This window comes from Xenopus laevis, chromosome 3L, assembly GCF_017654675.1.
Source record: "Xenopus laevis strain J_2021 chromosome 3L, Xenopus_laevis_v10.1, whole genome shotgun sequence".
NCBI lineage: Eukaryota > Metazoa > Chordata > Amphibia > Anura > Pipidae > Xenopus > Xenopus laevis.
In genome coordinates this window covers 51,946,927-51,962,974 of record NC_054375.1, presented here as the reverse complement: position 1 = coordinate 51,962,974, position 16,048 = coordinate 51,946,927, and the positions used below count along the sequence as shown (strand labels likewise).

Below are 16,048 nucleotides of genomic sequence, written 5' to 3'. Positions count from 1 at the left end.
TTGAGCAGAGCATATACTACGTGATTTTAAATTATTACATTGTGATGCAACAGCAGAACAGGGATTTCAAAAGGTTCATAGGAAAACAACAATAAATAAATATATACAAATATAAAAAAGGGCAGAAACTTGGACTCTATTTTCAAACTGAATAGTTTAGTGAATCTAAATGCTAATGTATACAGCAAGCACACATTATCACTCACTGCAGCATAGCTAAATTCTTGGCTATTTAGGGAAAGCAGCAGAAACGAAATACTAAACTCTTACTTAAAAGCAAATTTGCAGGTACTGAGTGAATTACAAAATAGTTGCTTAATAGTGGAAATGAAGGGGCACATTTACTATGGGTCGAATATCGAGGGTTAATTAACCCTTGATATTCGACCGTCAAAGTAAAATCCTTCGACTTCGAATATCATTAGATCGAACGATCGAAGGATTTTAATCCATCGATCGAACGAAATCCCTTCAATCATAAAAACCTTAGGAAAGCCTATGGGGACCTTCCCCATAGGCTAACATTGATGCTCGGTAGGTTTTAGGTGGCGAAGTAGGGGGTCGAAGTTTTTTTAAAGAGACAGTACTTTGACTATCGAATGGTCGAATAGTCGAATGATTTTTAGTTCGAATCGTTCGTAGTCGAAGGTTGAAGTAGCCAATTCGATGGTTGAAGTAGTCAATAAAACACTTTGAAATTCGAAGTATTTTTCATTCTATTCCTTCACTCGAGCTAAGTAAATGTGCCCCTAAGGGTGCATGATGTATGGCATAGTGCTGTTGTACATGGTCCTCTGTGGTAAGTCTTAATGGACTCACAGTCATAATATAGTCTGATATATTTTTGATCTAGATAGATGTGACATAAAACATAGCCATATACAGTCAACAAACACATGATGGATAATGTAATAAACAGTTTAAAAACTTTGACTTGTATAGTAAGTTACCTATGGCAACCAATCAGTGGATGGCATTATTTATTTAACTGATTAAAGACACATCTAATTGAGTTACTAGATGTTGGTAAACCTTAAGATTTTTTTTTATTACATTATCATATAAGCTTCAGATTTTGTCTTCTTAAAACACTGACGTGGTTGTCCTTCGAAATATTAACCATTACTGTTCCTAATGTAGGAAACCTCTTTGACTGTAAACTCTATGAAGCATGAACCTCCTTTCTACTGCGTCTCTTACCATATGGCACTTAAGCTATTTATACCTATTTCTTGTTTTCTTAAAATACTTTTCCTCCCTGCGTGTAGATTTGTGCACTGTAAGTACTGTGTATGCGTTATAGTTATGTATACTTACAAGGACACACCTATATGGCTTAACTCCAACATAAGGAAGTTAAGCAGAAAAAACAGCAATCAAGAAGGCAACCAAACACAAACAATTTAAAATGTATTTCTGCACTTGGTCTTGCACAAAAACAGTAAAAAGATATGGTTTGAGGGTGTTGGTTCATTAAAAAAATGTTTCTGTGTGAAATGTTGACTTTATCTGGGTAGAGCCAGCAAATTAGAGGTGACTTACATAGGCGATGGTACTTAAACAACAGGCAGGTAATAAATAGAACAACAGTATATATATGATAGATGATATTAATAGAAGTATTTGTGTTTGATGACAACAATTTATGCAGAAGATTTGAAACTATCCAGGAATTGTCATCCTTGCAGGGGAAGCTTAACAAACTGACAACCAAGGTGCTAAATGACTGATGTGATTCAGATTGAATTAATATAAGGTTACAAACTTGGCATTTCAAATATGCAGGCTGCTTGTACCTAAGATCATTCTTTAATGGAGGATGATATTGGTAAAGCAATGCCAATTAGCTGCAGCCAGGGTCATCACAGTATTACCATGTTTTAAAAGGGTCATCTATTCACAGGAGTTTATTCTTCCTCTTTGTAAAGTGATTCTAAGCCACATCAAAAAATGCAGTGTAGTTTCAGTCTCCATTGCTCAAAAGGGACATTATTAAAATAAAGTCCAGAGACAAAGGCCTAAGCTGATGAAGGGTGCAGACCATCTGGACAAGCTTGGATTGAATGTCTTTTTAGATACTAAAATTAATATTTTTAGGACCGTGTTAAAAAGAATGGCTTTTCTGATTGCCTCATTGAAGTCAGGAAGGATTTTTTCCCTTCAGAGGCAGCTCTTTACATTTTGCTGGTTACTGGATCACATAGAGATTTGGTAGGATTTTACTTAGAGAAATGGTTGAATTTAAAAGACATTTATAGTTTAAATTTTAATAATATGTAAAAATCATGAGCCAAACATGCTCGTCATGAATCTAAGTTATGACAATCAATACTTAAGTGAGGATGTATTAGTAAGAGCTCATACCTGTCCAGTGATATGCAACAAAGATGAAGGATGGAGGCTGTTGTCAGGAGAACGTCAAGTGATGTGCGCACTAAGCAGAACATTTCCCCGTATATCCACTTTTCCTGTACCAGTTCTATGGCTCCAAAGGGCATTACCAGGACTGATACAAGCAGATCAGCAAATGCTAGTGACACGATAAAATAATTAGTCTTGATCTTCCTATATGAAACAAAAAGTGAAATCAGTATTACATTTAACACCAAAAGCAAACCTGCTGGATTGAAGTGAAGTACTGAGCGATTTAGATAACATTGCTGACATTTATAAGGACATTTTAAACACTAAAGGTCTGATTACATTTTAAAATTTTAAGTTTTCAATGACAGCTGGTACTGGTGATATAGCTATAGAGAAACTACTTAAACTGTATCAATCCCATGCAATGTTGTTTTGGAATTGTTCTGGACACAGGAACACACAGGCTGATTAGAGAGAACGTAGAAAGGTAGGATATCTGTTGGACATCATTATTATAACATTCCTATGACTCAAACCACCCAAAGTTAAAAAAGTTACAGAACACTACATGCTTTATAAATGCACTACAGTCCTCACAACTATTTAGTGCAGGTGATTTTCTCTTTTGTATTGTAAATTACAATAAAAATTCTGAGTTGTGCCAAGCTTTAAAGACTCAGCAGAAGCAAAAGGCTAAAAGCTAATGCTTTTGATTTATTTTTCTTATATTGGAGACAGGGTCAAGTCTTTAATATAACGAAGCAGCGAGAATATGACAGGGAAGCCATAAACTCTAATTAGCTGGCAAGTTTCTCTAGAAGGTGGTTTTGAGGAAGAGAAAAAGAGCTTCTCTGCAGCGACTATATAACATGAACTGAAAGAGCTTGGTTCAGCCTTACTAGTTTGAATTTCAGCAAAATTTCATTGATTGTGCTTGCCAAATGTATTTGCCATTGATCTTGTGTTTAAAATGTGTTCAATTGAATACTGACTAGAAGAGAAGCAACATATCTTTCAGTGTTATTGTATCTATGTGCTTGCGTCAGACACGTTAAACGCACAGGGAGCTTCAGTTTGATCTATTTTCTTATTTATCTGGTTAAATGAATTTTACCCGTTGCTTTCCTTCTTAATCCATGGATGAGGTAGGGGTGGACTAATTTACAAGAGCTGCCATAACAACAGCTTCAAGTATTCTGACCTTTGCACCAGTTTTGCTTTGCTTTTTTCTAAAGAGTATCAATAACAAACGTTTAATGAGTTTATTAAGGCGGAGTCCCTTTGACAAATAGTACAGTTAGTACAATGAAACTGAATGCAACTCATGTATGATATACTATAAGGCAAAGCTCTTTCTTCCAATTGGCAGAACAAAGCTAATTGCTTGGCATGGGTTACTAACCAAATAATATTGTAACAACTGTTAGTAAATCAGTTCCCTTGTGTATGAATAACTGTAACCATAACCCATGTACTTTACACTAATACTGACCTTAGCTGTCTATCCCGACATACTGCCACCATCACTAACAGGTTCCCCAAAATGGTCATCAGAATCACTGCTGAGATAAAGGAAATGAGGACAATCCTCGCCGCCACTCCATATCCCTCATTTGATCTGTAAAAAATAGGACCAATAAAATATATACAGATATCCATAGAAACTAGCGATCTAAAAGAAGATCAAAGAATGCATCAAGAATTACAATTAAAAATCATGTCCCGCTATTAATTTTTTTTTTTTTTTTTAACTAAGAATCTGTTGAAACAGGACATGATGAGAGGTTTATTTAACAAGATACAAAATAATTCACATCAAAGCCATACGATTTAGTCAACTCTTAATTCTTCATCTGTACCGAAAAAAGATGGTCCTTGGAGGGTAGATGCAAACTCCCAGTTTTTCATATCTTCATATCAGGTTGATACAGGTTGAAAATATTTTATTACTTAAAAACGCATAAAGAACAGCTGATGTCTATTAATAATCGAATAATTCTGATGTTCTTGTAAGTAAATGAGTACAAAGGGAAGATCAAAGAGGATATATTGCCTTCTACAGAAATATAAATTGAGAATTACTATATAACATCACATGTTTTTGAGAGCGCACCGCATTTTGAAATATTACACTCTACATCTTATCTAATATACTGTGTATATATATATATATATATATATATATATATATATATATTTTTTTTTTTTTTTCAAAACAGTTATAGATACACTACCTTATCTAATATATGTGTGTGTGTGTATATATATATATATATATATATATATATATATATATATATATATATATATATATATATATATATATATATATATGCTGTTGTTGATATATGATTAAATGGTTTATTTTATTTTCAGCCTGGTTTCCATGCTTTGGTGGACATATAATTAGTCCTAAAAGCAGCAACTGAAATACATTTTTTTTATGATTCTGCTACAGATGAAAAATTGGTGTTTTTGTTTTAAATGAAGGTTAAGTCAATAATTGTAGGTGATTGTTAGAACAATGTATCATTTCTCATGAAATAATGTCATAACCCACTTTAAGGAAAGTGAAGGAATAAAATGAACAAGATGAGCAAACAAAGAAGAAAGACTTGGCACTTGTAGTCAGCGCCTATTCCCCAAACCAATTTATATTGTTTAAAAATAATGTAAAATGCTTTCTATTGAAGTTAAGCATGTTCTCACACTACATCCATTAGTTGCACAGCTGTGATCCATAGAGTCAGTGGTTAGCTAAATCTATTGGAATGTACAAAAGGCATGCTAATGCGTGTCCCTTAACTAAGGCCTTATACAGCAAGTCACGGGTATCTACAAACTTACAGTCAGAAGGCAAATCTTCAGACCCCTATTGCTGAGGTTCATCTACTCACTGAAATGTTTCTCACAAACAGTGACATATCTTAATGACCTATAAACAGAACCCTTTTTGATTGAGCCCTTTGCTCTAATTTTCAGTTCACAGCATGAGAGCGCAGCTGAGGTTACAGAATGGTTCAGGTCCTGGGATCAGCACCCTTTGGCCTGGATTTCATGGTTCTCATAACTATATCTAAGTACCTGTGAAGTACTGTCATCAAGTACAGTGTAAGGTGAAATAGTTGAGATTAACATTAGATCCTGACAAACATAGTCCTTTACACTGTGCAATGGTTTATGTATTGCAGCTGGCTAATTAGTTTACAATATTGTAGTTGTTTTTTGTTTTTTTTTATTTTCAGGGTCTAATTCTGAGAAATAAAGGATTTCTAGACATGCCTACTGCAGTAATATTCCCATTCACCTTAATTTATGGACACATAACCCTTTGGAGTATTTTTATGTTTTAATATTTTCTGGTCACACTTTTTATTTTATTTAGTGCTTGCTTTGCTTTATGGGAGAAAAGTTCTTTAATCAATTTGACATTAGGCTAATAGCATGGTTCCCCAACAACTTACTCTGGATCTTCTTCCTAAAAGTTAGGAGATGCTCTGCACAGGCACGTGGGGAAACATAAGCCATGGGTGAATGGTAAGGGGATTAATGGGTATGTTACTATATTTAAAAGATTTTAGGGAACCCCATTCTTCTTTATTACAATCTCTTTCCTTGCCTAGGAGAGAAGGAATTCAATGGGGGGAAGTGAATGTTAAAGGACTTGCCCTTCTTATAAAAGATATGCCAGTTTCCCAAATAATTAAAGTGTTCAGTTAAAGGGTTCTTATTTATATGTACATGTTAGTAGCTATTCATGCTACAATCCCCCTGACAATAGAGATGATATTGATGTGATACAATACGCATAAAATAGAAATTGCTTTATTATAAAAGCACATATATGTACAAAGGCATCTTTTTCATATAAAAAAGTCATAAGTTAACACTTCAACTGTGTATGATTTGTTTTCCTCTTTATATCAGACTTGATACTTTTGTGAATGTGACTTTTCACTTCAACCACCCGTGCTTTATGCAGCTGATTCATTCCACCATTCAGGTGCTTATTATCCCCACACTCTCTTCCTTGCTCATTTCTGTTGTCAATGAATTAAATTAACAACTAGAACCAAAATCCCACCTACCTGACACATATTGACTAGAAGAGCACTGTAAACCAAAGTGGTAAAAATTCCAATTCACAAGCAACTTTTTAAGCTTTACATAATTGTAAAAGTATAGTTATTAAATTAACTAAATTATTAAACTAGTGGAAATCACTGAACAGTAGTTTAGGTAAAATTAAAAAGGCGTCATTTACTTAAATCTTGGATGAAAGTGCAAGAGTATTAAGGAATGCAAAAGCATGACCCTGGGACCATTAGTGTTCATTTAAAGAGCAGTTGTGGCTAGAGTCTTGCTATGCTCTGCACCTCTTGCTTAATAAAAAATCCAATGTGAGGTGTAAAGGGCATTCCCTAACTTGTGTGTCTAACTGACGTGAAGTTTATGGGATGGGTAGGAGGAACACCTATGTGCCTTCCCTTTCTCCTTATGAACACAGCCGTACCACGTGCACATAGCACTGTATTCATGGGGCAAGGTGATTGAGCTCCATTTTGAAGTATAGAGTTCTACTGAAATTCACCTCCATGAAGGGCACAAAGTGTATAAAAGGTAGATTGCACTTGTTTTTTGCATTTTTCACTTGCCCTGAATACAGTAAATGACCACAATGTCTTGTCAGCTAACTTAAGATAAAATTATTTTTCTATTTATGGTCCCAAAAACCTCCAGTTGCATGTTTTACATTATTGGCAATTCAAGATATTATAAGGACATGTAAAAAAAACACCTATCTTGGCCCGTAAAGGCTGTAGATAATAACATTTCCATGATTAGAAAATTAAAGTCTTACTTTTCAGAACACAACATTGTGATGGACTTAAAGGATCAGAGTTAATCAGAATAAAAATGTCTTATCAGAAATCATTTTGTTTTGCATTCATTTTCAAACATGATTTCCAGCTTGATTATAGTTATTTGTGTTTCTGTAGTTTTGGTCCCAATTGCTTGAACTCCATTGTTAATATATCTGGCATGCTGCTGCTTTAATTACTGGCATATATCAATACAGAAACCCCCTAAGCACTCAACTTTAAAATATGTTAAATCAGTCCCAAAGCTCATCCTATTTTGAAATAGCTAGAACAATTGAAATCAGCAGGTGTGTGTTTCTATTTAATAAGTCTATAATTTTGTGTTTACCAGTCAGTAGAATTACCCATTTCCTATGCAGACAATTAAGTGGTTAAAAACCCATTCCATTTTATAAAAACAATGCATATAATAAGAGAGATGTTTTTATTACTCACCACATTCTAAATCCAGCCTTTTGTGCTCTTCTCTTTGAGGGTAATTTGCGCAGCTAAATGGCATTATATTCAGTAAAGTTATACAATCCGCTTATTTTTAGAATTCACTTGGTTGGTTACTCATTCACACCTATTGGGATTAATAAGCACTTTTGTTCCTTATTCTACAAATTGTACCTTAACTAAGTTGGAGGTTCATCTATGAAAGTACAATGACACCAATGTGCTCTTATTCTTCTTATACAACTCTGCAGTGGTCAGGGACATTTCCACCAAAATATTTTGTAAAAGGACAAGAAGAGCCCAGAGTAAATATAAACTTGTTTTATGACAATTATTATGACATAGAACTGATATTTGTCAGCACTTTTACTAAAGAATGCTGAAAAAATAGTGCATTTTAGGTATAAAATCATGTTTGCACCTGTTTAGACCAGTAAAATAGCATTCAGCCATCATGGATTTTCTCAATGACTTCTAATATCTGGCATAAACCCATCAGTACATATTTTGCAATCTCTACACATCATGCATATATTGATTGGTCCCAATTGTGTGGCAACATATTTACTGTATATATTTTTATTTTGGTTCTGTTTAAGCCATCATGCAATGAGTTTCCTTATGATTGTACATGGTACATTGAATTGTTTATAAAAGCCTTCAACAAGTGATTTTTGAGGACCCTGACCCTGTCACTTTTGGTTTGCATCAACATCACTTCTGGTTTATGGCATGTGGTTGCACATTAGTCAGTAGTTTGGGTAGAGGGTCCAAGTGTGTGAAAATGCAGGTTGTGAGTCTGGCCTCTGCTACTTGACCCAGCTCTGATCATGGACACCCTGGCTGGCCAAGTTAATTACAGGTATATGATGTTATTTGGAATGCTTGAGATGTGGGTTTTTCTAAGGCCAATATAAAACCAGAAGATTTCTCCTCTATTTTTGCCACTTTTTCCATTAAGGACATATTTAATGGATACCAGAATATACCATAATAACTGTATTTTTTATCAAGCAATAAATAAATGTGAATTATCTAATCTTCAGGATAGTGGCATGCATATGCAATGCAGAGTTCCATCTTATAAAGCAGCTTGAAATCTCAGAATAATAGGAAGGCCACTTCCTATAGACTACATTTTAAGATAATAATTCAAACTTTAAAGAAATATTTCCTTTTTCTTTGTAATAATAAAACAGTACCTTGTACTTGATCCCAACTAAGATGTAATTAATCCTTATTGGAGGCAAAACAATGATTTTTTTTATTAGGCATAACATATGGTGACCCAAATTATAGAGAAACCCATTATCCGGAAATCCCCAGGTCCCAAGAATTTGGGATACCAGTTCTCATACTTGTATTTTTGCTACAATAGTGCAAAAATTGTTCATCAAAAATAAATACATTTGAATCTGCCTTTTAGATGACTAGAAGTCATTGATATGCTTTTGTAGTAACTGTTCTGTGTCTTCGCTTACAATGATTATATGTTTTTATCAGAGTGTTTCAGCAATGTTTCATCATTGTCACATGTGTTGTGTGTTGATATTTTTTGTGGGTTGCAATCATAGCAGCACATATAGAGTGACTAATGAGGTGCTGTGTTTTTGTCATTCACATATGTGCTGTGTGGTACTACTTGATGAACATGCCTATGTGACACCAAAGTGCTGAATGAAGTGCAGCAGTTGATTCTATCTTATCAGAGGCATGTGCCTTGGTCACTAGCAACTGGAGACAAATAGAACTGTCTGTGATGGTTGGAGAGCATGCAGACAGCATGTATTAGTGAGTGACCAACCGGTGGGGGGGAGGGTAGTGTGGTCACTCAAGATGATGGGTAAAGCAGTATTTCCTTAGCCACCAAAACCACTTGGTATTCTTCTACTGTATTGTGTACCCATGAGTTGCGGATAAGACTTGCAGGTGTGGGTATGGGTGCAGGTTGGTGTGTCAGCGGATCTGGATGTTGTGGGTCTAATTTTTTTTACCTTTAATGTTTTTTTTCAGCTTTTTTTTACCCCTTCCAACTTCTGATAATGTCACTTTTGGTTTGCATCAACATCCCTTCTGGTTTATGGTGGCCAGTGGGTAGCGCATGGGGTTGCACATTAGTCAGTTGTGGTTTGGGTAGAGGGTCCAAGTATGTGAAAATGCAGGTTGTGAGTCTGGCCTCTGCTACTTGACCCAGCTCTGATCATGGACACCCTGGCTCGCCAAGTTAATTACAGGTATAGGATGTTATTTGGAATGCTTGAGAAGTGGGTTTTCCTTAGGCCAATATAAAACCAGAAGATTTCTCCTGTACTTTTATACATAATAACTGTATTTTTTATCAAGCAAAAGCAAGTAAAAAAGTTATAGAGACAAAACATTGATAAATGTCCTGATTTAAGTTCTAGCCAGCAAGGTCTTTAGTGTTTGTGTATCAAATTGTGTCATTATTTCGTTTCTCTGATGTATATTACTGCATAATATTTTGGTGCCTCATATATAAACAATAATAACAGAAATTAAATTAGATCTATTCTGTTTCCTTTGTCAAAAGTCTTAAATGTAGGGTCAGGGTCATCAAAAATAAAACACTGACTACTGGCCAACTATAGCTACATGGGTTAATGTTGAAAATCTAGGCTACAACACTTACCATGTAATGTATACTCTACAGGATGCTCATTGCATGAAAGCCTAGGGCAGGCAAATTCTGTAAAAAAAATACCAGAGATGTGAATTTTTTAACTCTCTGAAAATAATCAGAGTTTTTATGTGTCAAACATATGTAAATAAATTACATTTAGGGTTCTGTTCTATCATCCAACAGATCCGAACACATTGCAAGATGCAACTCTTTATTTGTGGTATGTAGACTAGAGTTGGAAATAAGTCTGCAAATGGAAAGAAGCCATAGTTACATTAGTATATGGGAAAAATATAGCTGGGCATCAGTAGTGTTGGAGTTAGGGGGTATTGTAAATAACCTGTTCTTGTATGGATGACTAGAACACACTTTCTACATTCTTCTAAGATAATTATTTAATGATTATTTAGTTCCAAACAACTTTCTCTACCAAATTTCCTTTTAGTGATCTAAATGTCTTCCAATCGTTACACATACAACAAAGTAATGTTAAGTGGCACTTAGGGAAAAACGGTCAATGAAAATGTTTTATTTTTTTGGGAAAACAGTAGTGCTGGGAGAAAGTTGGGTACAGTACGTAAATATTTATTATAGAGTATGGGGTGGGTGCCTGATCATAGGCAACACAAAATAAAGTGAGCAGTTGCTGTAAGGGTTTATTGGGATCTAATTTCTTAATACAGGTATGGGACCTGTTATCCAAAATGCTCGGGACCTGGGGTTTTCCGGATAACGGATCTTTCCGTAATTTGGGTCTTCATGCCTTAACTCTACTAGAAATTCATTCAAACATTAAATAAACCCAATAGGCTGGTTTTGCTTCCAATAAGGATTAATTATATCTTAGTTGGGATCAAGTACAAGCCACTGTTTTATTATTACAGAGAAAAAGGAAATCATTTTTTGGATTATTTGGATGAGTCTATGGGAGATAGACATTCCGTAATTTGGAGCTTTCTGGATATTGGGTTCCGGATAAGGGATCCTATACCTGTAGTAGGTTTGAGACAAAGTCAAAACTAGTTTATAATTGCCATGGATGATAGTGTTATAATAACCATACTTAAGAGCAAGGCAGCACTATATATTTTTAATGTAATGCCTTTATGATTCTGGTTGAAATATGTATGTTACTGAGTGTTATGTGTTTAATGCTTATTTGATAACAAGTAAAGTTTTCTTTACAGGGAGCTGCAACCTTTCCTTTCAACTCATTCCGAGTCTCTCATAAATGATTAGAAGAAAGTCAGGATCAGAGTAAATACTTTTTTTTGTTCTATAAGGCTAATAATACACCAGAAGTTTACATCATCAGGGTATGAATTTCAGTGTGAAAATACTCAAACAGGCTGTTGACATTCAAATCAATGCAGAGGAAGTAAGTGACAGGTGTATTTTCGCAGGCAGAAATACAATGGGGGAAAATGGCGGGTATGCTATTAGCCTGTTACAGCACGGGTTACCATTTTAGCTTATATTCATCACAATACAGTACTTACTAATCACTAAATTTTGTTTGTTGTTTTCACTTGTGCTGAAGAATAAGAGCAGAAAGCCCATAATTCATGTTCTTTATGGAAACTGACTGTGAAGATTTGGGAGGAAGAGTTTTTAGGATAGCAGTGGGGTAATGGCAAACGTCAAGCTCCATGAACTCAGAATAAAGCAAACATTGCTTCTAAGAGATACCAGGCCTGACTGGAGCAGTGTTCTGTTACTAATGAACCTAAGCAAGCAACAGTGGGAAAGGTTGGAAAAACAACATATATGAGCACGCTGGAGGATTTATTTGGTTCTATGAAATATACAGATAGAATCTCTGCATACTTGTCATTATATTGTATACAAGGAAGTAGACACATTCTGCTATTAATCATTTTCAGTACATTTGCTGGTCGGAACAGAACTGTCAATAGGTTGTGTTAGAAATATAGTATTTTTTGTTTTTTCCTCCAATAAAAAAAAATCAACAAATATAGGTATAGGTAGTATATAGGTAGTATAGGTATGGGTATATAGAATTTGTGAGGGTATGGAGGGATCAGTGTCAGTGTGTGTATTTATGGATGCTGGGTTTCATTTGGAGAAGTTGAACTTGATGGACTTTTTTCAACCCGATTTAACTATGTAACTATGAAACAGCTTTAGGTGAAACTGTTATTTAAGTGACCTGACAAACCTAAATCAAAGTTCTGATTGCACAAGTAAATGCATATGATCTGCACAGCTTTTGGCAAAATAAACTTTTTTCCGGATTTTTTTCTTATTCTTATTGAACCATCGTGTCTCCTACAGGCATGGAATCGGTTATTCTGGAAACCCATCATCCATAAAGCTTCCAAATTACGGGAATGCCATCTCCCATAAACTCCATTTTATTCAAATAATTCCAAACTGATTTTTCAATTTCTATGTAATAATAAAACAGTACCTTTTACTTGTTCCAGAGTGAGATATAATGACTACTTATTGGAGGCAGAACAATGTGATTGGGTTTATTTTAAGTTTAAAATAATTTTTAATAGACTTAAGGTATGAAGATCCAAATTACAAAAAGATCCATTGTCCGGAAAGGTTCCGAGCATTCTGGATAACACTTATACTAGGGTGTTGCTTGGCCATAAATATTATGCTTGATGCCAATGTTTTTAATTTAGGAAAATGATAATACTTTGAGTAGACCAGTATTTTTTTCCCAAGAAACAATCATAAATGACTCCCATTAAAATGAAAATATACCTCCCCCTTTTTTGACACAAGCTCATTCAGTTGAGAGTATATAGAAACTATCCATAAACCCTATCTGAACTTCTAAATATATGTATATATGTGAAAGTTTTGGATTAATTATGGATTTATATATATATATATATATATATATATATATATAGTCCACCAAAATGCCGGCACGCTTGAAAAATAAAGTTAGTTTGCCTGGGTGCAGAATCCATAATTCATCCAAAACTTTCACAAAAGAGCTGCACTCTCAGGGCTTAAAAGATTATAGATAGGTTTAATGCAGGTTACAGACTAACGTTTTGGCCCAACGAGGCCTTTCTCAAAGTGCTGACATAGTATTAAAACGAGCCTTATATCTATGTACTGGCGGGAAAAACAGCAGTCACAACTATGACGTGAGAACTAAGCGACTGCCTATTAAATACATCACATTAAGTACATAAATATTAAAAAACCTTGACATTAAAATGTATACATAAATCAATCTGTGGTGTTATCACTTCACACTCTTCAATTTACTCAGATACTTGATTATCAATAAAAGAGTTAAAAACAAATCATTAAGTAACAATATGTAGTTAACCTAAGTGAACATAATATGTTTCAAATGTTACTAATGTGACTTCCTTTGAATATGATATTACAGGCCTCCTTGTCCGTGTCCTAGCTCCTATTCAATTCGTTATATACACCCCAATAGAACTATTGATGCTACTATCACCAGCTATTAGGCTCCAACACTACATTCTAACGTTATATGCCTTATGGTATCACATTATCCACATACCTTGCTGTTGCTGAACTACACATACAATGCTATTATAAAATTACATATTTAATATATAAGCTACTGTTAGTATTTAAACTTAATGTGAGGCTGCAGTGTCATATGATACTCCTGTATGCGAACGTGTTAAAATCCTGTGTGTTAACGATCCCTCAGGTGAATGTTACCCCTTTAAAACCCCAAACTTGTTTTAACAATATCCCTACATTAAATATATTCTGCAAAATAAATAACACCCCAGTATTAATAAGTGTAAAATCATCCCCAAATAATGCTGTGTGTATATCCCCGCTCCTAGTGTCCACTCTCCGTAGAATACTAAATGTCCCATAAAGTCTTAACCCTCCACTGACGTTACCACTTATCCCCACTTGTGTTGCTACCAAATTATGATAATCCCTACATTATTAAGATAAAATAAAATAGACAAACATTAAACATTATGTTCAACTACATCTTCAAAGGTGGTGTAGTATCCTGACTCTCCCTTCTAGTAAACCAAATAGTGCTATCATCACACCCACACCGATGCTTGCATGTACTTAATGTGATGTATTTAATAGGCAGTCGCTTAGTTCTCACGTCATAGTTGTGACTGCCGTTTTTCCCGCCAGTACATAGATATAAGGCTCGTTTTAATACTATGTCAGCACTTCAGCACTTTGAGAAAGGCCTCGTTGGGCCGAAACGTTAGTCTGTAACCTGCATTAAAGCTATCTATAATCTTTTAAGCCCTGAGAGTGCGGCTCTTTTGTGAAAGTTTTATATATATATATATATATATATATATATATATATATATATATATTCTATTTGTGTAACACAAACACACCAATTCCACAGATTGAAAGGAAAACATGATTTGCCTCTGTGCTCTTTCGGACTAGCTCTCCCATAAAATAAAAAATATGAAGCACTAGTATTTTGAAGAATCGTGTTTAACAGAGTTACATGTAATTTGGGATCATTTATTTCATGCTTAAAGTGTGAGAATACTGAAGCTTTTCTCTTACCACATCTAATTACATCAGGATTTATGTCAGCTGCACTTCAACAGTTCTTAAATCATGACATAACCAATGCTAGAGAAAACTAAATGCAAGTGTTGTGTCACATACGTAGTTGTCGTTAGGCAATTTCCTATTATACAGTTAGGTTAATCATAAAACAACTGATCTGGCAAGCCGATGGGGAAAGTACATTTAATTAAACAAGAGGCCTTTTCCTGCCCATACTGGTTTTGAAATTGTCTGTCATTAAACAGCCACTTCCCTAAGTACTAGATAATTTATTGATGGGAATTATGTGGATTTACAATCTTCCTAGAATAAGATGTGGTATTGTTCACCAATGTGTACCAGACATCAAACTTCCTTATTCAGATTTAGGATAACCGGATAAAGGTGTAATAAAAAAGCATTGATTTTTTGAAACCTCAGAAATCGTTTATGCAAATTTCGATTCCCTAAAGTGCTAGAGAAGTCTCGTCATGTAGCTTGATCTGTCCTTCTATTAACTAAAGACTGCAAAACAACAGTTTACAGATCACTAATACTTCAACAAAGGTAACAAAAGATTCCAGGGAATATTGTAACAGAACCTTCTCACACTCGAACGCAGATCAAGCTGCATATTTAAAACCAGTATTACTTCTTTCATCCCTAAATGGAAGTTAGTTATGATGAGCAAACCTGCATGAATTATGTTCATGGAAACATTTTGTTTTTAAGAAATAAGAACTGTGGGTTTTGTCCCAAGATAGATGTTTTGTAAATATTAATGTGCAATACCATCTATAATCAATGTGATGGGTGTGTCTACCAGTCATTTTCCTGTTGGTGATGATGGTGATGATGGGCGAATAAGTTCGCAAAACTGCCACGAAAAACGAGAATCCAGCACCGTTTCACAAATATTTTGCCATTTCGTGAATTTCACCGGAAATTTGCAAATTATTCGGCAAAGGGAAACGGCCCAAATTCGCCCCATCACTAATCACGTTTACAAAATTATTTTATTTAGCACAAAAAGGTTGAAATTTTCAAATTGTTATAGTAATTTATTGATGTACCTATTCTGCAAGAAGTAAAACATACACAGTATGCATTTGTGTGCATTTGTGCCTGTTGCTGACCAGTTTCATGTTTGAGTTTGCATTTCATGCAAATATCTAAAAATTCTGTCCTCAAAACAGAT

The 16,048-nt window shown here is 34.7% G+C and overlaps 1 protein-coding gene across 2 annotated transcripts in view; it reads right to left on the bottom strand.

The window, feature by feature from the left end:
- htr4.L (5-hydroxytryptamine (serotonin) receptor 4, G protein-coupled L homeolog) overlaps positions 1-16,048 on the bottom strand; it is a 233,178-nt gene that overhangs the window by 83,759 nt on the left and 133,371 nt on the right. For both annotated transcript variants that reach the window (XM_041586219.1, XM_041586218.1), the window contains exons 3-4: positions 3,857-3,982; positions 2,365-2,565 (exon numbers count right to left, since the gene is read on the bottom strand). In XM_041586219.1, the coding sequence (XP_041442153.1) occupies positions 2,365-2,565; positions 3,857-3,982 (327 nt within the window). The remainder of the gene's footprint in view (positions 1-2,364; positions 2,566-3,856; positions 3,983-16,048) is intronic.